General features: G+C 39.6%; 1 protein-coding gene across 5 annotated transcripts in view; it reads left to right on the forward strand.

Annotated features, from left to right (window-relative positions):
- Window positions 1-25,988, forward strand: part of AKAP7 (A-kinase anchoring protein 7) — a 142,602-nt gene that overhangs the window by 77,045 nt on the left and 39,569 nt on the right. For 2 of the 5 annotated variants that reach the window (XM_023513482.1, XM_023513497.1), the window contains one exon: window positions 19,303-19,371. The exons of the other annotated variants lie outside the window; for them this stretch is intronic. In XM_023513482.1, the coding sequence (XP_023369250.1) occupies window positions 19,303-19,371 (69 nt within the window). The remainder of the gene's footprint in view (window positions 1-19,302; window positions 19,372-25,988) is intronic. 5 annotated transcript variants of the gene reach the window in all.

Consider the following 25,988-nt stretch of genomic DNA (forward strand, 5'->3'; position numbering starts at 1 on the left):
ATTGTTGTTTGGCGGGTCCGGGCTGGGGATTCGAACCTGCCACCTTAGGTGTACGTGGCTGGCGCCTTAGCCGGTTGAGCTATAGGCGCCGAGCCTGACCTTCGTGTTCTAATCTGTTGTACCCCTTTACCCTTAGGGACGGGGCAGACCTCCAGAAGCGTGGCGCTGCTCACTCTGGGTCTTGCCCGGTTGCAGTATGCAGGTGTGGGGGTCTTTGATGGGAACTAGGACTGTCAGAGCAGTGGGACCCTTGTTTGATGTGGCAGGAAGGAATGGAAGAAGGAAATCAACAAATTCTTTCATTGGGTCAAAGGCATAGCTAGGACAAGAATCACTGAACTTTCTAGAATCCTTATGCCTGGACCTTTGTCTAACAAATGGTAAATTTTAAATGTTTAGTTTATGGTAATGGGCATGTCAAAACAATATATAAGATACTCCCTATAACAAAACCACCTGTACCCCCTCAGTATTTTGAAGTAAAAAAGTTTAATTTGAAAATATTTGTATGGCTTAAATGCCATATGCCCCCTTGAATGCCCGCTTAGTGGAGAGGGGTGTTGGTGATAGATATGTACTCGAGTGTCTTTGTTTGTTTCCTTTTTGCAGTAGAAAAACGTACCTCACTATAATTACCTTATAAATGATTTAATATTCTAATAAATCACCAGTTATTAAAATTTGCTCCATGGATCCCTAGCAGTTTCTTAGATACTGTTAGGAGGTCAGTGAGGGCAAAACTGTTTTTATAGTAATATTAAAACATCGTTTGCTTTTTCCACTGGGTTAACATTTACACAGATGAGGCAAGAGTGGTCGTAGGTAAAACTGTGTGGCCAGTGTCCATCAAGGCGGTTGGAATGAACAATAAGAATTATTTTAAAGGCAGTTTAATGTTATAATGTTCTTGTTGAATAGTAAAAATTATTAGTTATATTTATTCTCATCTTGGAGTATATGCCCTTTTCTATTCTGTATAAGGGGAAGTGGACATAAAATGTTTCTGCTACACGTTGAGTGAGGAGGTTGACCCCGCAGTAAAGTACATATGTAACTGTTTAACCTCTGAACTGAGCTGAGTACTTTCTTTCATGGTGCACCCTTTTTTCCTGAAGAAGGATTGACAGACAAAGTATAGTTTTCAGATGTGGTTATTGAAGGACATTTTCTTGCACATAAACAAGTGAACCTGTCACATCAAGTACAACAACAGACTTTATTTACTGCTAATGATAAAATTCAAGCTTTCAGGCAAAAAGAAGAATTTTGGAAAACTCAAATCTGTTACCATGAGCCTGACAGCTTCCTAAAACTTAACGACATTTTCCTGCTTTTTATTGTAGAAATTTTGGGGCACTAAAGTAGAGAGCACAGTGCAGAATAATGAGCCCCATTTCTTGTTTGGTTTTATCTGTTGTACTGTCTTGTGATAAGTTTTAAAAATCTCATTTTGTGGAGGTGTAACTTATATGGAAAACCTGCACATACTCCAGGTGTGTAACTGGGTGAGTTTTACATACGTATACCCCATCAAGATACTGTACTTTCTGTCACCCCAGAACGTACTAGGATTCTTTGCCAGTCTGTACTTACAGACTTTCCTAATGGTTGGGGGTGATATTTTGATGTACAATGAAATTGGTTCAGAATTTGGACGATCTTCCATAAGTCAGTGAATTAATATATGTATTTTTTTTGAGACAGAGTCGCACCCTGTTTCACAGGCTGGAGTGCTGTGGCATCAGTCAAGCTCACAGCAACCTCACATGTCTGGGTTTATTTAAGCCAGCCTCCTGCCTCAGCCTCCCAAGTAGCTGGGGACTACAGGTGCCCACCAGGATGCCCAGCTAGTTTTTCTATTTTTAATAGAGATGAGGTCTCACTCTTGCTGAGGCTGGTCTCAAACTCCTGGGCTCACACAGTCCACCTCCCTCGGCCTCACAGAGTGCTAGGATTATAGGCATGAGCCATCCTACCCAGCCATGAGTCAATGTTTTTAAAATGATCAATGCATGTTGTTATAAACTCAAGTAGAGAAAAAAGATCCATCGAAATCTCAAGATAGATCAAAGGATTGGAGCACAAAAACTATAAGGAGTTTATCATTATGTTTTAAGATTCTGCATTGCCACTAAACTTGAAGAAACTATACCTTGTAAAGTTTTGGCACTATATCAAAGAATAGACACAATTATTTGAAATTAGCATGTATTTTTAAATACAAACCACATAAACTAAAGCTCTAGGTGGGTGGGTGGGGGTCGTTAGTAATTTTGAAGAGAGTTAAGGTGTCCTAAGGCCAAGACATTTTATTAAATATTTCTGATTTAGTTCATGAGTCCAAGGAAACCATGAAAAAATATAATTTTTAGACAACTCTAAACTTAATTTTGATCAATAGTTCCAATATTTTCTCCCAATGAATTAATTATGACGACGAGTGAGCTATCTCCATGTAAAACCTAAACCGGTTTGATTTTTTCTCTCCTAATTTTTTCCTTCCTCTCTCTTTAATTTCCTTTAGGCATGATGTGGTAAAAATGTAACAAGTATAAAAATACCCCAGACTGACAGGAGCATATCTTTATGAAGTGACTCATTTAAAAATCATTATGATGAGAAATTAATATCATATGATATGTCTCTTTTGTGGTACGCAGGACCAAAACATTTGTCTCGTTTTCTTTTGCACAGGCTGAAAGGGAGATGATTACGAAAATTTCATCTCTACTTGGGCCGATTAAGATGAATTTGTTTCAAGCATGTTAGAAGAGGGAACAGTGAAAAGAACAGTTTATCATTTCAGGAAACTCTATTTTTCTTTTTCACTTGAAAACTTTAGCTGTTGGAAATTTTCTCTATTCAAAATTATGAAGGAATTTAATAGGAGTTGAACTGGATATTTTCTTTAGGACATGGAAACTGGGTGTATCATCTAATTGGTGCACTTGTAAGAATGAAAAGAGATCTATCTATTCACGACTGTTGAGATACAGAGGAAAACCAAGGCTGTCCTCATTTAACTGGGACTCAGGCCACCCTACCTAGAAAGTATAATGTTTTTGGAAAAGTGGGATCTTTGACTTATTAGATACTATATTTAAATGTCAGTCCTGTTCCTTTTTGTAACCCAGGTGTCCCCTTGTATATTTCTTTGGTGAAACATGTCTTCTAAAAAGAAAATGTTTGAAACTATTGTTATATGCCCCTAATAAAAATGAAAAGCAACTAAGAATTGGAACTCTCAGCTTATTTCTTTACATCTGCCTGAGTTAGAGAAAGCTTCAGGATAAACAACTGAGAAAATTAATCTTCATGATGGCTCACTATATTTTAACTGGTGTATTAGCTAATAATCTGGATACTAACATAAAGTGGCAGCTGTGACTCTGGCTATTTTGAAAATCCAGCCATCTGTTGGCCTCGTTTCAAACCTTATGATTTATATTAGACATCTTAGGAACCTTACATGTTAAAGGGGCAGTGCAAAGTGGTAAATTTAACTATCTCACAAATTAACCATCATTATTGGAACGATGCAGTAGTAAATTACGTGTATTTCACGAGTTATTTGTAAAGCCTACGTTTTTGAGTGTATTTTCGAAAATATGAAGGTAAATATTGAGTTCTAAATAAAAATGAAGAATAAAAATAAGTGAATGAAATTCTTGGAGTTCAGAATCTGTGTTCAGTCAAAGCCGTTAATATATAAGGAATTAGCTGGGCACAGTGGCTCACACCTGTAATCCTGGCACTCTGGGAGGCCGAGGCAGGTGGATTGCTTGAGCTCACAAGTTCGAGCAAGAGCAAGACCTCACTTCTAAAAATAGCTGGGCATTGGTGGGACCACACCTATGGTGCATCTTACAAGGGTACATCTGAAATTTACTAGATGTAGAATATAAATGTCTTAACACAATAACTAAGAAAATGCTGTGAAGGCTATGTTAACCAGTTTGATGAAAATATTTCAAATTGTATATAAAACTAACACATTGTACCCCATGAGTGCATTAATGTACACAGCTATGATTTAATAAAAAAATAAAAATAAATAAAAATAGCTGGGCATTGTTGTGGGCACCTATAGTCCCAGCTACTCAGGAGGCTGAGACAAGAGACTTGCTTGAGCCCAGGAGTTTGAGGTTGCTGTGAGCTGTAATGCCATAGCACTCTACTAAGGGTGACAAATCAAGACTCTGTCTCAAAAAAAAAAAAAAAAGATCTAGAGAATTAGTGTTTAGGAGACCCTCCTAGGTGCCAAAAGTTATGGCTAACGGGCCTGTCACATTGCCTAATTGCGTCTGAATGAATAAATTTTCCACCACACTAATTAATGTTTTAAAAGTGTTTAGCACAGTGTTATAAAAATGCTACTTATTAATACTAGTCATATAGAATACTTATAGTAATAGTTTTCTTACTTGCCTAACATCAGAATACCCATTTATGGTTATTAAAAGATTTGCATTATGCCTAATACTTTCCTTAAATTGGCATGTGATCAATGGCACATTTAAAAAATACAAATGCATATATATCTCAAATGATTTTACTTATGTATTATATAACATTCTGTTGCACGTATATGCATACATATATAAATACAGAAATGAAGGTAAAAGCATGGTTTAATTATTTTTTTTTGACTGTGGAAAAAACAATATAATTGTTACGCAAATCTATATAATGTAGTAGTATTTCTTTTCTTTTTTTTTTTGAGACAGACCTTGGTAGAGTACTATGGCCTCACAGCTCACAGCAACCTCAACACTTGGGCTTAAGCCATTCTCTTGCCTCAGCCTCCTGAATAGCTCGGACTACAGGCGCCCACCACAATGCTTGGCTATTTTTTTGGTTGCAGTTGTCATTGTTGTTTAACAGGCCCAGCCTGGGCTTGAACCCGCCATCTTCGATGTATGTGGCCAGCACCCTACTCACTGAGCTGTGGGTACAGAGCCTTAATGTAGTAGTATTTAACACTATGGATTTCAGTGAAGCAGAGGAATCAGAGAAGATGCAGAGAACAGAGAGAGAGAGAGAGACAGAGAGAGAGAGAGAGAATGGGCACACAAACTATAGAGAAAAAAAGCATGTTAACTCAGAAGCTCTTAGAATCAGACGGGTCTCATTCTAATTGTCCCTGCCACTTCCTTACCAGGTAAACCTCATGCACATTATTTAACAGCTGTATACCCAGGTACTTTGCATATGAAATGAGGATGATCATGAGGACTGAATGCACCAAAAGCTGTCAGCATCACACTTGGCACATACTCAGTGTTCACTGCCTGGTGCCCATTCTCTGCTGTTGTATGTAGAATTCTTACGACTAGGACAGATAGGGTTGAAGAGTGACTTTAGGAGGGTGTAGTCTTAGAAAAAAAAGTGACGATTTCTTCTCAATGTAGAAGTACACTATTTTAGGCATTAAGAAAAACTCTGGACTCTAAAAGATTATTAAGATACTGGAACAAGATGTTAAGGGATTTGTCTTTTAAGATGGCAGAGAGAGTATCATTCATGAGGTTATTTATTGTGGAGAGCTGATAACCTCACAAAGTTTCTTTTGTCATTAGAATTCTCAAATTCTCTATTTTGTGTTAAATTGTATTTTTTTAAAACCAAAGCTAGACTTTTATTATTATTACATCTCTGATGAACAGGGGGAGAGAGGTAATAAAATTCTCATTCTCCAGCCATTTGAAAATCCAATTCCACTGTATCCTTATTTTGTTATATAGTCACTCTTAAAATAGGAATGGGGTGGGAGAGTGAAGTGTGATTGTAGTGAGTAAATGGCTCTGGTTGTCACTCTGGCAGAGTGAATTCAGGATTGGCCCGAGCTATCTGTTCTACTCCAGGCCTGTGGAGCGTTGCTGCCTCCGTGCACATAAAGGCTCCTCCTTTACTGTAAAACTTCTACAGTACAATTTTTTCATTGTTGTTATTTATTTGTGCCATTGATTGAACAGATGTTTATGGAACCTACCAAATGCCCAGCGCTGTGCTGTGTGTTGAAGATCAAAAATGGGCAAAGACAACCCACACTCTCAAAGAGTGTACTTTCTAGTGGGAAGTCACGCAAACAAACGATTTAAAGTGGTAATGAATGACTGTGATGAAGTTAACGGGAACCAAGTGAGGGCGCTTCCCATTCTGCCTGTCAGCAAAGGCTGCACAGGAGAGGCAATGTTTGAGCTGAAAATGAGAGTGTCAGGAGGGTTAGCCAAGTGGAAGGGAGGTATTTTCCAGGCTGTGAGGAAGCAGCACCAGAGTGACCCAGAGGACTGTGTGCAGGGATGTGTTGTAATTCACTGGGCACATGAATTACTTATCCTTAAGGAATTCAGATCTTAGTTTGTAGGGAATGGCAGCCATCAGAAATTTTGGAGCTGGAAATGAGATGATCAGATATGTGCTTAAGAAGCTCAATACTTGAAAGGGAACTGGAGGACGAATGAGCAAGGTCAGCAAGGACACTGGAGTGTTTGTCAAGGCAGGTCACACTGAGCCCACGCTTGGCATTTGTAGTAGAGATGGAGAAGGAAGGGTGCATTGCAGATCTCCGTTGCACGAGAATCAACATTTTCAGGTTTGGGGTACATTTTGAAAGACAGAAGAGAAGCCTAGGATGGCGCCCAGATTTGGGGGTTAGGCAGCTAGGTAGACAGTATTGCCCTACATCAAAGAGAAAAAAGATTTTGGTAACATGAAGATGATGAGTCCAGTCTAGGGCATAGGAAAGTACCTGTGGCCCAATCAAGGGCACATTGAAGAGAGAAGTCTAGGACATAGAGGACAGATGTGAGAGATAGAGGATTCAGTGGCATTAAAGTCATAGTTTAGGCGGTGGTTATGAATGAAGTAGGTGAGGGGTACCTGCAAAGCCTGAGACTCTAGACTTGCTTTGCAGCTAGTTACCTGAGATAAATATTGTAGAAAAAGGATGGAGACTTTATTTTTAAATTTCAGATTAATATGAGCATACATACAATCATATTACATTGTTTGCGTTTGTAAAGCAAAGTCAAGAGTTGTAGCTGTGTCCTTCCCCAGAAGTGTGCCATACACCTCTGTGTCGTTCCCTTTGGGTGGGACCTTGCTGAACCCTCTCCTCCTCCTTCTTGAATTTAATTGAGCATTTCTTTCAAGTGAGCATGTTAATCTACCAGTTTCAACTTAGTATTGAGCACCTGCGATGCTTGTTTTCCCATTCCTGTGATGCTTTATTTAGGAGAGTGTTCTCCAAATCCACGATGGCGACTTTAAACAAGAGGTTAAGATAGGACTGCTTGTGATGGTTCAGCCTATACTTCTAGCAATCTGGGAGGCCACGGTGGGTGGACTGCCTGAGCTCAGGAGTTTGAGGCCAGCCTAAGCAAGAGTGAGACCCCCCCATCTCTAAAAATAGCCAGGCATTGTGGTGAGCACCTGTAGTTCCAGCTACTCTGGAGGCTGAGGCAAGAGGTTAAAGAAACAGAGTGTATTTTATTTCCCTTTATGCAGTACAAATTCTCTTAACCCCATGAAGATCCTTTGATATTTTATCCGCCTTTAATGTGTTTTAAATAAAATGCCTAAAGGACTAAGTAGGTGACTAAAAAGAACAGTTTGTCAGTTTATGAATTATGGCTCTATTAGATCTGCTACTAATGATTCAGGTGCGTATTTTGTCTTGATTCTGGATATGCGTAAAGGAACCTGTATTTGACCATCACATGTTTATATTTCATACCAAAGAACCATAGCTACCAGATATTTTCATTTTTATTTTCTGTGATCAAAGCAAAGACTGATTGCTTAAGTAAAAGTTTTTACTTATCTTTTTAATTAAAAGGTTTTACTTAAGCAGTCAGTCTCAGCATAATACAGTTTAAAAGCAATCATAGTTTTTCTACTTGTTCTCCAGCTGTGCATTTTAGTGTACATGATAGCATTTTTTTTTTTTTTTGAGACAGAATCTCAAGCTGTCACCCTGAGTAGAGTGCTATAGTGTCACAGCTCACAGCAACCTCAAATTCTTGGGCTTAAGTGATTCTCTTGTCTCAGCCTCCCAAATAGCTGGGACTGAAGGCGCCTGCCACAACGCCTGGCTATTTTTTTTTTCTTTTTTTGGTTGCAGTTATCATTGTTGTTTAGCAGGCCTGGGCTGGGTTTGAATCTGCCAGCCTTGGTGTATGTGGCAGGCGCCCTACTGACTGAGCTATAGGTGCCACCTATGATAGCATTTTTTTTACTAGTATGACACTTTTTTCAATTTATTTTTTGGGGCTTTTATCTTTTTTTGCTATATGAAATTAGCAGACCCTCTCAATCACTTTCTTAATTTTAATTAACAAAAGTGGATATCACATTTTTGTTAAAAGGGGAATATAAAACTCTAGCAGACCCTGTGGTTTGCCTATTCGGGGTCCGTTCTCTTTCTCACCTTCTTCTCCCTGGGACACAGCGGACTTGGTTTTAGCACTGCGGGTCACTGGTTCCCTTTTTCTTGCTGGTGATTATTTCAGGAAAGGGCATGGGCTTTGATTCTGATTTGTGAGGGGAAGTCTGCTTGGGGCCTCAGAGGATACTTTTTTTTGCTGATAGCAAGGGATTTGGAGGGAAGAGAATACCATTTTTAGCTGGAAATTGTTGGGTATACTTACGATGCCTGGACTTTGCTGCCTTCTTAACCACAGGAGACATGAGGTGACTACAGGCAGCTATGCTGGGCCTGGGGCACTAGAAAGATGAGTCTTAGTGATCTTGTTAAGCCACTGAATTAACCAGCCGAGAGTGACACTACCATGGATTACAGGGCAGAGTGACTTTTAACCATTTGAACCAATGACTTTTTAACCATTTGAATCAAGAGTTTTTTTCTTATTTGCTGCTGATGCATCCTACCAGATACAAATTTCAGTTTGAATTAAGAAATATATTAACAGAAAATAGACGGGGTGGATATTTAAACAGCAGTTCTGACAATTACCACATGTTGTTGGAAACATCCATAAACAGACTAATCAGAATTTATACTGACACAGTGTGTCAGTTCAGTGTCAGCCTGGGCATGGTGGACCATGACAGATCCTGAGACTTCCCAGAAAAGTCGTGACTTAATGGCATTTCATTAGTATAAATGTATTTTCATTATCTTGGGGATTCACTTTTATTTCTCCTTATCTTTTTCAGTGTTATTAGAGGAAAAAACCTTTAATAATCATGTGTTGACTTATTTTAATTTTTTTTTTTTTTTTTGAGACAGAGTTTCACTCTGTCACTTCTGTAGAGTGCTGTGGCATTATGTAGCTCATAGCAACCTCAAACTCTTGGGCTTAAGCAATCCTCTTGCCTCAGCCTCCTGAGTAGCTGGGACTACAGGTGCCAGCCACAATGCCTGGCTAGTTTTTCTATTTTTAGTGGAGAAGGGGTCTGGCTCTTGTTCAGGCTGGTTTCAAACTCCTGAGCTCAAGCTATCCACTGGCCTCAGCCTCCCAGAGTTCTGGGATTACCAGCGGGAGCCATTATGCCTGGCCCTGTGTTGACTTATTAAAGCACCTCTCATTTGAAGTTTGCTGTATCAGGAAATGTAGCTGTTGTCTTGGCTAAGGTTGAACTGTTGATCACGTTTAGAGCTAAGAAATTGAGGAACCAAATTTTGTGCTTGTTTACATTATTAAACTACAAATAAAGTCTATGCACTGAGTCCTATTGGCATTTCTGAAATATATTTCTTTTCTTCCTACAAAGAAAAGGTGTTGCTTTCTCCTCTGAAGGGTCCAAGGCATTACAGGATTAAAGGCCTTTGAATAAGAAAGCAGCCATGTCTGATAATACCAATCCTAGCCAGCAGATTAAGTGTATTTTTTGCGTTTCCTTTTTATTTTCAAAGGAAAGGTTTTAACATCCAAACATTTAACTTGTCCTTGACTAAGTAACTCCTGTCAGTTTTTTTTTTTTTTTTTTTTTGAGACAGAGCCTCAAGCTGTCCCCCTGGGTAGAGTGCCGTGGCATTACAGCTCACAGCAACCTCCAACTCCTGGGTTCAAGCGAGTCTCCTGCCTCCGCCTCCCAAGTAGCTGGGACCACAGGCGCCCGCCACAGCGCCCGGCTATTTTTTGGTTGCAGCCGTCATTGTTGTTTGGTGGGTCTGGGCTGGGGATTCGAACCCGCCACCTTAGGTGTACGTGGCTGGCGCCTTAGCCGGTTGAGCTATAGGCGCCGAGCCTCCTGTCAGTTTTTGTGGTTCCATTAATGCCTAAAAAGAAGGTCAGACCGCAAAAAGCAGGGCTGAACGGTATCTAAACTGACTGCTCGTGGCCTTTGTTCTCCTCTTACTGTATTTTGCCTTGAAACTGTCGGCTGGGATTTACCACGATGGGGATGCTGAGCCCCTCCTGCTCCCTGGGGACGAGACTGCTTAGGGAGGCGCCTCTTCTCCTTGGCCCTGGCTTTCTCCCTATCCTTCTTGACCAAGAGTTAAAACTTCACCCCAAGACCTTACGTGATTGTCATATTAGCACCCCGTATGTGTTCAGTAGTGGCTCAAATTAAACGAGTAACAGGGTGTGCTATAAATGCGAAGCATCCTTATAACAGGATGTAACTCATAAGCCCTTCTTGCGGCCTCCTATCTCTGCCTTTCTACGGCTGTCTGTCCTTTGAACAGGAAAGTACATTCTCCTGTCTAATCGATTTCTCAGGTAAGGAAAAGGTTTTGACTACATACATTGTTTAAAGTTGGGCCACACACATAGAAAGGAACTGACTGAATAGTAGCCCATGGAGGAGATGTCTGAAATTTGCACTAAGCAGAAATAACATCAGCAGAGATTTTGGAAAGACTTACCGTGTATTGGGCAAGAACAAGGATTTCTTTTGTAGCTCCAGTTGCCTACTTGTTTCTTCTCCTTTCCTAAATGCATATATGCTATACATGTTTTTCTCTCTTGTGTTTATAGAAAAAAAAAAACACACATTCTTTCCAATTACTATACATACTGAAATTGTATAGCATATGGCAATTTCAAGTACAAATACAAATACCTATAACTTGGAATTTTAAAGAGTAACAAAAGCACTGCAAGGAGAGGTAAAAAGGTCTGTTGAAAATGACTAAAGTAGGAGTAACAGTTAAAAAAAAGATTCTTGGCTCTCAAATTTCAGTTAAAATGAAATCTGTTCCTGGGTAAATAAAAATAGGAGATTTATAGATAGTCTCTAAGGGTTTTAGCCTCTTTTCCTTACAGACAGTCCCTTGTAAAAACAGCTTTCAAATATCAGGATTTGATGATGGAGCTTCAGAACTTTTCTTTTTTTTTTTGAGACAGAGTCTCACTCTGACCCCCTGAGTGGAGTGCTGTGGTATCACAGCTCACAGCAACCTCAAACTCTTGGGTTTAAGTGATTCTCGTGCCTCAGAATACTGATGGACACACCCAGCTACTCCCAAGAAGCTAGGACTATAGGAACCCACCACAACATCTGGCTATTTGTTGTTGTTATAGTTGTTATTGTTGTTTGGCAGGCCTAGGCTGGGGAGGGCCAGGGCTACTAGCACCAAGCCAACAACTTTTCTTTTTGGTTACAAAATAACTACCAAGGTGCGGCAGCGGCTAAACAATGGAGGGGTATCTTCTGGGTCTGGGGGACAGACTTATGCTTGTTATGGGTCAGTTTTCGAGAGTGAAAGTGTTTTTTTACAAGAACATAGAAAAACAGAACACAGGATAGGGTGTGTCCATCCAGTGTTCTTCAGGCTCAGAATAATTGTCTTTTGGAATCTGATTATCAGCATAAAAATTGTGATGTATTGCAAAATGTTCCAGTTTCCATGAGTTACAGTCCCTCAGTTGTCAGACACTTCTTGAACTTACTTACATTTCAGGGAAACTGACATTGCTTGGTGTGGCAGTTTCCATTTGTGTGCTACCTGCTGTGTAATGAAATCTTCCCCAAGTATCTATTTTATGTTTAAAGGCATGTCTCCCAAGGCTCAGTTCCAGAATTTGGAGGGATAAAGCAGTTTTTCCTTCTCTTTACACTTCATGATTTAACATCTTCCTTTTTCAACCACTCTTTTGAATAGTCGACATTTTCTTTTTTCTCTTATGTGTTTGCATAAGTTGTCGGAGTCAAATTTCTTTTGATTAATGAATTGGCGGTCTCAGAGAATCGGTAATTTGTATAGGGTTTTCTTTTTTTTGGTATGATTCTTCAGTAAATTAAAAATTTTAATTAAAAATTTTTTTACAGTTTTATAGAGTCAGAATCTTACAGTGCTCTTTATTTTGAGTCAGTCTTTTTTGAGAGGTTGCTCACAAGTCTAAAAATACATATATGTGTTCAGTTATAGATAGAAAAAGATACCAGCCAATGGCACAGGAATAGTTTTTGGTCAGAGTTAAAATTTGTCTTCTTCCACTGGATACAATAATCAGAGCTGATATTTCAGGGTACATGAGAAGCAGCAGCTGCCTTCCCGCCCATGCTTTTTAGTTTTATTCCTGCCATTTTTAACCATTAAATTAAAAATGCAAAATACTATAACAGATACAGGCAACTGACCTAAGATTTGTCTGTAGCCAGGCCCATCAGAAAAGAAAGTATGAAACAATTGTGGTTTTAAATTTATGAACATGACATCAGATATTTTTCCTCATCAAGGCTAACCTTATGCTTTTATATGTATAGTAGACTCCATACATTACTGAAAAGAAGATGTTAATTCCCTAATTGAAGTCCATTAACATCCCGGGGTATTGTTTATGAATAGTTCAGTTGCTATTTTTCCTGGACGATGAATGCATGCAGGAGCCATTTTGGTTTTTCTGTGTCAGATTGAGTCATCTCTTGATAGTGTGGAAGGCAACAGCGCTGGGTTCCAGCTCCAAAGGGGTCTGTCTTTAGGTTCTTTGTTTAAAACCAGGCGTATATTACTCTAATAGCATCAATAAAGAATTGATGGCAAATTGATGGAATTTGGTGGCAAAATGTGAGAAACCAAGGCCAGGTTTTAAATATGTCACCATAGAACTGAGTTAAATTCTTCTATACATTATTAAACAGCATACTGCAATTTCAGGATAAAGTATATGCCTGATTCCACACACAAATTGTGATTATTAATAATACACGACTCTGGATCAGATGCTTAGGGTTTGTAGAGTCAGAAAAATTGAGTTCAAATCCCAGTATTGTCACATTCTCTGTAAGAGATTTTGCAGTTACGTCTGAGTTACTTTTCTGAGCTTGAGATTTTCTTCTGTTAACATGGAGATAGTGATAGCACCATCCTCACAGAACTGTCACAGGGATTAAACCAGTGAGTAAAATGTAAAACACTTAGCAAGTGAGTGGTGGGGGGTAAATGTCCAGTGAATGTTAGGTTTTTAGATTCCTATCTTGAATTTCTCCATTGTTTTCTAATCTGTTATTATGATTAATTCACTTTTAATGTTTATGAAATAAGTCTGTACATCATACAGTCCTACAGCCCCTTCTTCATTGCAGAGTATCCTGATAGATGCCATTACGTAGCTACTAACATATTTTATTCTTTCTTTTTTAATTTTTGAGTTCAGGTCTTATTCTGTCGCCCAGGTTAGAGTTCAGTGACAGGATCTGACTTCAGAGCAACCTCCAACTCTTGGGCTCAAGTGATCCCCCTCATTCAGTCTCTTGAATAGGTTTATACCACCACACTTGGCTAATTTTCCTATTTTTGTAGAGATAGGGTCTCCCTCTTGCTCAGGCTGATCTCAAGCTCCCTACCTCAAGTGATCCTCCTGCCTTGGCCTCCCAGAATTCTAGGATTACAGGGATGAGCGACTATGCCTTGCCTGTATACGTATTTTATTAATTGCACTTTTTCAGAAACAATGCCAATAGGGAATAATTAATAATAAAGTTAAGCTGGTAGGGTTCATCATAAGAATATTCTTCCCCAGGGACCTGCATTTGAGTGAGGGGCCTTTGTCTTTAGAGGAGATGGATACGTATTAACTCATGATGGCAGCTGAAAGGGTGCACACCTTGAAGAGGAGGTGAGATTACTACTTGGTGCTAAAAACCTGTGGTGCATGTAGATATCATCCCAGCAATCTGTCCTCTTCTTCCTCTCCTCCCAGCTACTATGTACTTTGCGACAACAAATTTAAAACTATATAGTGAACTTACCTGATTTACAGATGAAGCGATGAAAACTCTGACAAAGAGGTTCAAGTGTCATAACTGTTAATACCTGAGCGATCTGGAGTTCAAGCCCATGGTTGTCCGAATCTGAAGGTTTTATCACTCCACCAATGTTGATAATTGGGAAATGCCAGGAGTTACTCATTTTCCTCAAGGAAGAGTGTTATTGGAAAAATTTTCCTTTTAACATAAAAAGTAGTGTTTATGATAATTATTCACTGGTTGTCAGACTGTTTTCCTTGTTTTTTTTAATCATAAAATTATATAATTTTAGTACTATAAAAGATCTCAGCAGCCTTATTTTTGGATAAAGAAATTGAGGCCCAGGGAGGACCAAGGACTTGTCTAGTGTTTGTCAACTGGTTAGTGCAACAGGAAGGCCAGAAAAGACCCCATTCTGTCATATCTCCAGTGTTCTAGGTATGCTCCAGGTTCTGATTTTGTTTTTTTTTAGGGCTATAGGCCATTTATTTGTTTTCTAGTATTAATAGGGTTCATATTATTGCTTTTAGGAGTATTACTTTTATATACAAAATCATTTTATATTCACCAGTGTGTTGGTGAATTTGAGAGGGAATAATGGAGCAATTTAACATCACTGTTAATTTATAGGTTAATAACCTACGAAGAAATAATTCCATAAAAATGGAATTTCACTTAAAAGTATAGTGCTCATTGTATGATAGAATGGAGTATGTCCTTTAAATCAAGGCTAAATATGTGTATACAGTAGAACCTCTATAGATTGACTAGCCAACGGACTGTAACGAACCAGTCAACCTACAGAGGTGGTCAACATAAGGGACTTCCATTGAGCACATGTAGTACATGTCCAGTCTATGTAAATTAGGTCAACATAAGGATGTGGTCAATGGAGGGAGGTGGTCAACTATGGAGGTTCTCCTGTATTTACATTTTAAATAGTCTGAAAAAGTGAAAGCAATTTTAAGATATGTAACATTTCCAATGTTAATTTTAATTATGTGGATGGACTTGTCAGTTTCATTTAATCAAATCTTTGCTTTTTATTACACAGATCTTCACAATATGTCTAATCTTGGGAATCCAAGTGTATATTAACGTACCTGTGATCCACAGAAAAAAATTGACATTGCTTGAGACACGCTAAAAATGCTCTTTGACATTTGTACCAAACTGTAATTACTAAAATTCTCTGTTTGAAAAAAAATCATTGAGGTTGGCACCTGTGGCTCAAAGGAGTGGGGCACTGGTCCCATATATTGGGGTGGTGGGTTCAAACCTGGCTCCAGCCAAAAACTGCAAGAAAAAAAAATTATTGCAAGGATATTGTGGTGCTTTTGGCATTTGTATCAAACTGTGATTATCAAAATTCTGTCTTTCTGGAGAAAGCATTGAACGCATACACATATTCTAGTGCTTTTCAACTTCTTAACTGAGATTTAAAAAATGCAACATATAGAATTTATAAAATTGACAATTTTCATTCTCCAAAACTGCACATTCTTTTTGTTTGTATGAGAGTGCAAGAAGACACACTGTGTTCCAAAGCACTTGAGATTCTCAGCATCATCCTCGTCCCTCTCCTTCCAGCTCCTGGGAAGTAGGTGTGTGTGCGTAGCTGGGAAGTAAAGGAGTAAAGTAGGAATTTGGATGGAAGTTCTAGCACTATGAGAATTTTTCATTCCTGTAGTGTCACAAAGTCAGTCTGTTCCCTCTGCAGGATAACACATTTTGAACAATTACATGAAATCTGTTATTTCATGTCATAAAGTTCAAAATGTATCGTGCCTTAAAATTTGTTGTTTGCTGCCCTTGAATTTGTTCAGTCACCTTGTAGCTTCATACAAAAAGATGCCTTAGCCTTGATCATTTTTTCTCAGTGATGCATCAATGTTTGGATAATTTTCTAGTCTATTTTTTTATATTTATTTATTTGCAGTTTGGGCCAGGGCTGGACTTTAACCTGCCACCCCTGGTATATGGGGCCATTGCCCTACTCTTTGAGCCACAGGCGCCCCCCAATAATTTTCTAGTCTATTGACATAATTGATGCAACAGTTTCAAAATTCATATTAATGATGACTGTGTTAGTAGAATAGAGGAATAAGGCAATTTCACAGAACAGGTATTTAACTTAGAAAGATATGCTGTAATGTGCAGTTAACACTTGGTGGTCACTCTCCCCTCCTGTCCCTGTCCTTTCTATTATTCCTGCTGGTTGTTAGGTAGTTCATGATAACCTCATACAAGTTGTATTTTCAGTGTTCTGCTCTGTTGGGTTCCCTATTCATATAACAGACAAACAACACACAGGTCTCATGGGGATAAAACAAAGAAGCCCTTCCTCTTTAAATAGCAGACCAAAAATAAGGGTTGTTTTTTTCTGGTTTGCATTTCCATGTGTAATTACGGCATTTGTCTGTAGGAGAAAGGATTCGGGGATTTTCTCATTACCTTTCTTAAAGACACACTCCGATGGCCATACGGTGCATGTGGCACTGATCTAGGGCCAGGGGCTCACAGTTCTGTGAGAAGTAGGCCAGGGTACAGCTACTTCTTCAGCTGAATGACAGTCCCAGAGCAGTTGCGTTAGGCTGGAGGACCGGAGGTGGAGCCTGTTCTCCCTGCAGCAGCGAGTGGCTTCTCTCTCCCCGGAGGCGTGTGCTCTGGCTCTCCAAGCTCCGTGCTGCTCCTGGAGTGCAGTAGGCAGGGCGAGCTCGCAGACCGTGCTATAAACTGCAGTTTCTATTCGGGGTGCTCACAGAGAAGACACCGGTAGAGACAGACAGTGCCAGTGCCATGGGCCAGCTTTGCTGCTTTCCTTTCTCAAGAGATGAGGAAAAAATCAGTAAGTGAGATTGGTACTGTGCAGAATCTTAAGCGTTTGACTATTTTGTGTGGTCGTCTCCTAGGGGTAGTTTTGTTTTTTCTTATGGAAAAGATAGCAGGCTAATCAGCTGTGATTTTTAATGGGCAGGTCTTAAAGGGAGATGTGTAGTTGTCAATCAACTGCAAAAAGTATATAACTTAATAGATAGGCTGTGTTAAAAATACAAAAGACTGTAAACTCATTTTTGATTTTCTTCTGTTGGTATTCTTATAGTTCATTTGTATCAGACTAGCTAGAGCCAGAGTTTAGTTTTGAGTTTCTATAGAATACTGCATTCAATTTGATATTGTTGTACAAGCCAGACTTTGTATTTCTCTTCTGAAACTGGCAGAGAAATGCCCAATAGTAGCATATAGAGAGGGAAAGCTGGTTCTAAAATGATGTGTATTATACACTTGCAAATATTTTCATGGTCTTCTGCTTTGTTCTTCCTGGAAGGGATTCAGGTATAACTACATGTATAAGACCACTCCAAACAAGAGATGCTGCTTTGCTTCCAGCAGAAGCCTCACTGAATATTTTTAAACAAATACCCGGCAGATTCCACATCTGCTTATGGCTCAGAAAACAGAACTAAAGTGGTGACATTTGCTTTGAAATTTTTTTCTCACTGGTTTGTGTGCATTCACTTACATTTCAGCCTTGCTAAATAGAACACTGGCATTTTAATTAGTGTGCTGAATAGAGTTTGTCTTACACTCATTGCCCTGAAATTTGGAATTTTTACTTCCTTGTCAGTAAACTGTTCCCAGGCTCATACTTGTTAAATTTGCAGCCACATTTCAGCGTGTGCTTTTAATTTAAATAGGTCCAAAGAATTTCATGATGTCTGGTTAAGGTACTCTAAGACCCACAGCTGGTTTTTATTTCCTTCTGCTGATTTCCTTAGGAACCTATCCAGGGACAGTTAAAAAAAAAATACACATCCTATACCAACTCACTCAGGAAGTAAGTCAGTTTTTATAAGCAGTCTTTTGGGAATGCTTTGGAATAAATGCCGGAGTCCCTAAGCATTGGAGAGTTAAAAGCATTTGATTGTTATCAAGAACCAATAAACTGTGCTCTACATTTTACTTCTGAAATGATACTGTATAGTCTGTGACAGTCCTGATCTTAACAAACCTGAGATGACCTTCCAACAAAATCACTTTCTAACAGAGAGCGTTGCATTCATCTGGCAACCCAAGACTTGTCAGATTATTTGTCAGAATGATTCATTTGTGGTTCCTGAAGATTTTTTGTTGATTGATTCATTTCTTGGGGAACATCCCTATCTGAAAATCCTTGGCATGAGCAGATGCAGGGAGAGTGAATTCTTAGGCTTCTCCACTTCCTGTTCCACTGCTCAGTTTTCCCTTGAAGCACCTGCTCTCTCCTGTTCTGTTTCTCTTCTACCCCGGTGTGTAAGTCGTCTTTTGGCTTTATCTGAAGAAGTCAAGTTTCAATCAGTGAGGATTTGCTCCTCTCTGTCTTTGTTATACAGGACTGTTGGATCACAAAATCTTGTGCTTTATATACAGTGCTTCCTAATAGTAGGTTGTGATATATACTTCTTTTTGGGTTCACTTTCTAAAATTCCAAGCTTTTGAAAAAAAAAAAAGAAGAAGACAGGACACTATGTCCAAAGCTGAGTTCTAGTCTAGAAGTGCAAATTGTGTTTAGAATAAATGCACCCACACTCCCTCCTCGTTACCTCTGCTGGCCCCCAGTCTTCCCCATTTCCTTCCCATCATTCTTTCTTCTGCCTTTGATTTTGTTGTTATTTCACTGTTTTTCTCCCTCTAAGAGACGCTTCTGTGCTAGGCACTGCTGGTGGTAAATGCCTAGCAGTGCTTATAAAGGGAGTGTTATAAAAGGGGCAAGAGAATTCATTACCTAGCCGCATATAAATTAGCACTAGCTGTACATACCCAGTCATAAGCTGTGTTGATAACTTATGAAAGAATCTACAATAGACATTTCAGAGGACCCAACATTTTTCTGATCTTGGTACTGGGTTGCACAGTAACCTGCTGGGTCTTTCTCATCTTTGTGCCCCACCTGGTAGTCTTGTTAGCCTGTTCTGAGCTACCTACTTTATGAGCAGGAGTAAGGGCCAAGCACAAAAATACAAATACCCCAACCCTTCTCATTCTACTGTCAGGGGTGGTAGCCCCAGTATATTCCTCCTGAGGGCAATTCAAGTTATGGAGAATTTGATGAGTTTTTGGCGGAAGTTTAAATCTGTGGGTGTTATTCTCAAAACACAGGTGAGTTGGAAAGCTCGTCCTCTGCAGTGCTACAGAGATACAGCAAAGATGTGCCCAGGTGCCCAAGTGGTAAGAGTCAAAGTGAACTTCTTTCTCCCCCACTGCTGTTTGATCCTGCTTTTTCTCTTGGTGGTGGTGATAATAGAAATAATTCAGTTTAATTGATTTATTAGTGCTACAATTTTAATCTGTTGATAACAAACAATATTTTAATCAACTAGTTGTGCAGGGGCCTAAGTTTGGGTGGAAAGTTAACTGTGCCATAGCCAGAAATTGTTTTTTATGCAGTTAATTTATTGATTCCTAATAATTGTACATACTTAGGGCGACCATGTAATATTTTGTCACTTGCACACAATATGTAATGATCAAATCAGAGCATTTAGAATATCCATCCCCTCAAACATTTATCATTTCTTTGGGGAGCACTTCAATTCTTCTAGCTATTTTGAAATATGCAATAAATTGCTCTTAACTAGAGTCACCCTAGATTGTTCCTTCTATCTAACTGAATGTTTTTGTACCCATGAACCAGTCTTTCCCCACCCTCCTTCCTCTGCTTCTTCCCAGCTTGCAGTAACCACCTCTACTCTCTACATCCATAAGATCCACTTTTTTAGTTCCCACATCTGAGTGAGAAGATGCAAGATTTGTCTTTCTGTGTCTGGCTCAGACACTGCCAGGATTTCATTTCTTTTGGGGGCTGAACAGTATTTCTTTACCCATTCATCCACTGATGGGCACGAGGTTGATTCCACATATTGGCTCTTGTAAATAGTGTAGAGTAAACATGGGGGTGCAGGTTCCCTTTGATATGCCGATTTCTTTCCCTGGAGATAAATACCTAGTAGGGGGATGACTGGAAACGTGGTGATGGAGTGAAGAGTCCAATACAGCAGAGCTCGTCGTGGTTTATCAGTTAATGTGGCACAAAGCATGGAGGCCCTTTTTGTTTGAAACCCAGTAGTTGAACATTTTTCCAAAATGTATACTTTTTTTTGACCACAGTGAATAGAACATATGGAAAATTAATGCATATTTCTTGAAAGATTAGCCTCTTTCTACTGCTACACAGGAACATTCATAACATTAAAATTAATGAAGATATTATGGGATTAATATATATATATTCTCTAATGTCACTTTTGCTGAATACTTACACAGTTTTCTTTGAATGACATAATTTCTCATAGTGAGTGGCCTGCCACGAGCAGAAGTGACGTTGCACAGGCATGCTGAACACTACAGTTTACTCATTAAGTCAACCCCAAAAGAAAATTTAGTAACTAAACAGACATATCTCCAACTCATTAGAAAACATTGGCAATTTTCTCATTTTGAAGTAAATTTCTTTTAGGTAGAATGAAATAGGGGAGTGTCCAGTGATGGACTGAGCTGCCTCATGAGGTAGTCAGTCTGCTGTCACCGAAGGTATCCAGGCAGGGGATGGAGAAGCCACTCCCAGGGACATTGTAAGGAGGCAGGACCTGTCATGAATGATGGCACCAACAACTCCATTACATTCCAGCTTGATATGCTGTGATGCTGAAAGTGAAATATTAGAACTAACAACACACCCATTTTAATTTTATACATGAAGTGTTTTAATGTAGTCTTCTTGTGTGTGATGAATTTATAGTATTTATTTATAGTATTCAGGATCATTTATAGTATTCATTTCATAAATATAAGTCAAATCTCAAGGTATTTTCTGCCAGTTTGGAGTCTGATGGTATTACATTAATATATAAATTGAGGTGTGCAGCGTGGACTTCATGTCTGGTGAATACTTGACAGTTTTGAACCTTCATTACAATGGGGATGATTAAGTTATACTCAGGGACGTCTGTATTTAGATTTTCTACTTCTCTAGAAGGCTTCCTAGAAATCCGATAGCCCTATACTTTGTTCTTTTCTTTTGCACTGAAGATAAACTGACTTCATGGTTATCTTTTTTGTGTCTTCTTCATCTTTCCACAGGGATTCAGCCTCCCCATAGTCAGCATATGTGCTGTCTGTCTCTCTTGGTAGCCCTGGACCTTCACGTAGTGTTCTAACATAGAGGAGGCATGTTCTAACGTTGAGAATCTAAATTCTTTGCTAATGAAGAGAAGAGAAAGATACACATTTCCTGAGATGAGTGAGAGAGAGCTTCAGTATCTGTGAAGACAGAATGTGGAGTGACTGGTAATGAAGAGCTTTGGTTACTGAATGTGCGAGACAGACATTTTGACAAGTTCTCACTTAGACTTTATAGCCTGGGCCCCAGGGGCTGCGGAGAGGCACCCTCCCATCAGTGGACAGTGACATTTATTTTCCTTCCTTGCCAGTAGAAACACGTTTGCACGCAAAGGACACAGCATAGCACCAATTCTGCCGCTGTGTATTGAAAACATATGGCCCCTTGCATGGCACACAGTTCTTACTGTAGACAGAGCACAGCATTGAGTGAGAACTGGGTGGGAAACCTAGTGTGTCAGGTACTATGCCAGGATGATTTTCCAAATTGCTTAGGAAATGCAAGTATCCCACTTAAGAGGGGAAGTTGCCAGAAGCCAGAAGTGTGAGGAATTTCAGTTACAATCTTCCAAGGGTGTTACGGGGCTGAGAGCCGGTAGGAGGCTGGGATGCCAGGCAGCTTGGTACCTGCTGCTGGCTTTCTGAAGCAGGGAGGCCAGAGGTGCTGTGTGTAACCTGAGATCTCTGTGGGGAGTGTCAGGGTGGCAGCGGGAATGTTGTGCAATGTAAAACATTTAGCCATAATCACTAAAAATTAGATTTTTCCCTTATTAAATAATGTATACTCAGGAGGTTTAGAGCAGTGCTTTTCAACCTGTTTATCTCACGGCACACTTGAATCTATAGTTAAACCACTGTGGCACACTTAAATTATGTTGATCGAAAAAAAGAAGAGTGAAAAAACACTGTGCTTTGAACTCAGAAATAATTTAATTAACGATCTTTCAAATGTTCTTTCTTTGCTTTTTTGGCCAGGACTGGGTTTGAAACTGCCACCTCTGGCATATGGGGCCAGCGCTCTACTCCTTTGAGCCACAGGCGCCGCCCAGTGATCTTTCAAATTCAAGGCACACCTCTCACTACACATCAGTGTCCAACAGCATACTGGTTGAAAATCACTGGTTTATTCCATGTAATATGCATGGTGTGGGGGGGGGGAAAGAAAATCACTGGTTTAGAGTATAGGAACGTTAGGGCCAGTGCTAACTGTCACTATTCTTATCTTCGTACCTTGATTCCTTCTGTTAATTCACAGGCTACGAGGTAACTGTGTTTCCTTTTGTTGTTGTTCCCAGACTTCTTTAGAGTTTGCCTGGATTCTACCGTCAAATGTTGAGCAATTTTCATTAGGTGCACCAAGGCTGTAAAAATCGATCCCAGTCCCCAGTGTCACCCTTGGCTGCTGTGAACTCTGCCCAGATGCCCCAGCAATATGATGTGACCTGACCTCGTGTCTTCTGGGACTGTGAAAAAAGGAGCAAGGCTATCTGATATTGATAAAGGCTTTGGCTAAAAAAAGAAAGCTTCATCTGTTATTCCTTCTTGGGGCATTTGCATTTTAAGAAGGCCAAATTGTCCCAAGTCCTTCAGGAAGTATTTGTAGTAAAATAATAGGTTAAATAGCAGTGATGACTGAGTCCCAAATAATCTCTAATGGCAGAATTTAGTAGGCTAAGGCTACTAAAACTATTTCAGGACATCTGATAAATCACTTCCTACTGATAGTTGCCTTCTGTTTAATTTTGGGCATACTTATTAATGTAGGTCCTTGAGATATTACCCGTAAACTTCTGATATCCGTAGTAAAGACACTCAAAAGACAGTGCCATGTGGTAGAAAAATAAGGGTTTTGGAGACAGACTGGTTCAGTTTGCATTTTGGGTTCTAACATTTACTGTTTAATTTCTCTAATCTTCTGTACCCTCATCTTAAATAATATCTCCCTATTGTGAAAATAAATAAGCTAATGTCTATAAAATGCCTGATACTGTGCCTGGTGTATAACAGACTCTCAGTAAATATAATTTCTCTGCAACAAATAGAGAGTGTGTTGTTTAACTGTAGTCACCTTAGAAATCAGCTTGGAAGAACTATCTTTATTGCTACCTTACCCAGAAAGGAAGAAAGGGGAGATTGAGAATTTCAGATCCAGAATTGTTGAGCAGACTTGCACTGTGAATCTGCACAGCATCCTTTCCTAGGTGGACTCAGGGTTCTATCCATCCTGATGCCTTCCTTCCTGCCCTGGGAGAGACATGTAGGGCCAGGAGAGTCAGCCCCAGCCTTCCTTAAGATTTGATGGAGAGTCGGTCTTCCTTCTGGGTTATGAATACAAGGGATGTAAACAGTATTACAGTACTTGCTGGTACTGTACAAGGAGAGGAAGAGTCTTTCTGAGAGTGAAGCCAGCACAGAAGAAAGAAACACTTGTGACAATAGTGTTTCAGTTTCTGAGTTCAGTATGCTGAAGACCTTCTCCATTACATGAAACAATAAATCCTCCCCCTTTTCTTTGCTTAGACTTGCTTGAGTTAAAATTTTATAACCTTCAACCAGAGGGCTCAGGTACTGTTCTAGGGGACCCTTAGAATATAGAAGTAGAAATAAAACCATAGGCCAAGCTGACTTCTAAGGTGGCTATGATCATGCAGTTAACACAGTCTTATCTCTTGCAGAGAAATTATGTTTACTGAGCTTATCATATGCCAAGCTGCAGCATATATCCTGAAGCACGCATTACCAAACCTAGTGAAGAAGTGAAAGCTCTCTGATTTCTTCTGAATCTTCATGTTCCATTTTAGTTGCAATGAAATCTAGTCTGAAGTGAGAGCTGCTCTGAAGAGTCATCAGTTTACTTCAATTAATATTGTTGAGTTATCACATTTGGAAAACTCTGAGCCAGGTGTTCTGGGAGATATGATGATGAGTAACACATGGTCCCTATTGCTGAGTTCTTTTTTTCTTTTTTTTAATTTTAAAAAGGAAATCTGTTGCAACTTGAGGTTTATTACACCCTGAAAAGAAAAAGCCAAGATAAAGGATCTTTATACCTTCAGTCTAACAATCAAACTCATGCCTTTAACATGCCAGGGAAGTTGCCCAGCTAAGTCAGCAAAGTCCATTGAGAGTGAGTTAATTACCCCCGAGGCTGGGAGTTACCTTAGCTCCTATCCCTGCAGGGTTTACAACTTGGCATGAGCAAACACAACATCCACAGCAAACATTTCAGTAAATAAAATGTCCTATAATAAGCATTCATAATGTCAGCATTACAAGTACAGCAAACATTTCAGTAAATAAAGTGTCCTATACTAAGCATTCATAATGTCAGCATTCAGTAGACCTTGGAACTATTAAAATCCATTTTTCAGTTTTGTAGTAAAGTTCTTTGCCATTAGAAAATAGTCATGGATAGCAAATCAACTGTGTGATGAAAAATATAAAAAAGAATAAGTATAGCTTTAACTTAAATTTTACATTAACTAGGACATAAATGTTGTAAGTTTTCTGAAAAGCTAATCAGAGATACCTGAGGCTTGTAATTTTCTGTTTTTATGCATTCCCCCCAAAATCTGTGAATTTAGTTAAGGACCTTTATAAGCGTAAGAGATACTCATAACACACACATATATATTCATACATAGAAACATTGATATTGGCTCGGCACCTGTGGCTCAAGTGGCTAAAGCGCCAGCCACATACACCTAAGGTGGCGGGTTCGAATCCAGCCCAGGCCCGCCAAATAGCAATGATGGCTGCAACCAAAAAATAGCCAGGCATTGTGGCAGGTGCCTGTGTTCCCAGCTGCTTGGGAGGCTAAGGCAGGGGACTCGCTTGAGCCCAGGAGTTGGAGGTTGCTGTGAGCTGTGATGCCATAGCTCTCTACCCAGGGCAACAGCTTGAGGCTCTGTCTCAAAAAAAAGAAAAGAAACATTGATATTGCCAGAGAGAAAGTGATGTGCAAACAAGATGTTTGGGGCTGATGGAGAGAGAGAGAGATTGATTGAGATTCACATTCCCAAGGGAGAAAGAACTTATCTAGTTGGTAATGATGGTGGGAGTGGAAAGAAGAAACCTGGTGGAAAAGGGTGATCCACTGCTTGTGACCTCCCTCAGAGCCCCTCAGAGACGAGTTAAATTATGCTTTTTCACTGAAAGATCACGAGGTGCCTGATTGTTTTGAATTGAATAACTGTGGTTAAACTGGCAGGTGCCGTGTGTTCCTAAGTAATCGTCATTAGTGTTTAATTTGGAGCCCCTGTTGCTCTGCCTAGTCTATAATGCCCCAAGTCTTTACCGCCTGTGGGGAAATGAAGTTCTATCTTGTCTGCTCCCATGAATGAAGGCGGAGGCCCTGAGCCTGTTCGCTGGCCGCCACTAGTTGAATAAAGGGCAGGTCACAGCTACCTGTGGCCGCTCCTTCTTTTGTGGTTTGTCTGAATCCAGTGTGAACCTTTTTGGCCTCAGCCATTGGCACTGCACCCTCCTCTGCCTCTCTGGTCAGATAGTTGTTGGCATTTGCCATCAAATTATGCCAGGCTTCAATTTGATGTCTCCCATCTGACTGTGAAAGCAGAAATACAATTCACACTTTATAAGCATTTTAAACATTCCAGCTGAATTTAGCTGTAAAGTGTATCCTTTTCAGGTTTTTTTTTTTTTTTTTT

Source organism: Otolemur garnettii, unplaced genomic scaffold, assembly GCF_000181295.1.
Source record: "Otolemur garnettii isolate 467f Iridium unplaced genomic scaffold, OtoGar3 scaffold00002, whole genome shotgun sequence".
NCBI classification, from domain to species: Eukaryota; Metazoa; Chordata; class Mammalia; order Primates; family Galagidae; genus Otolemur; species Otolemur garnettii.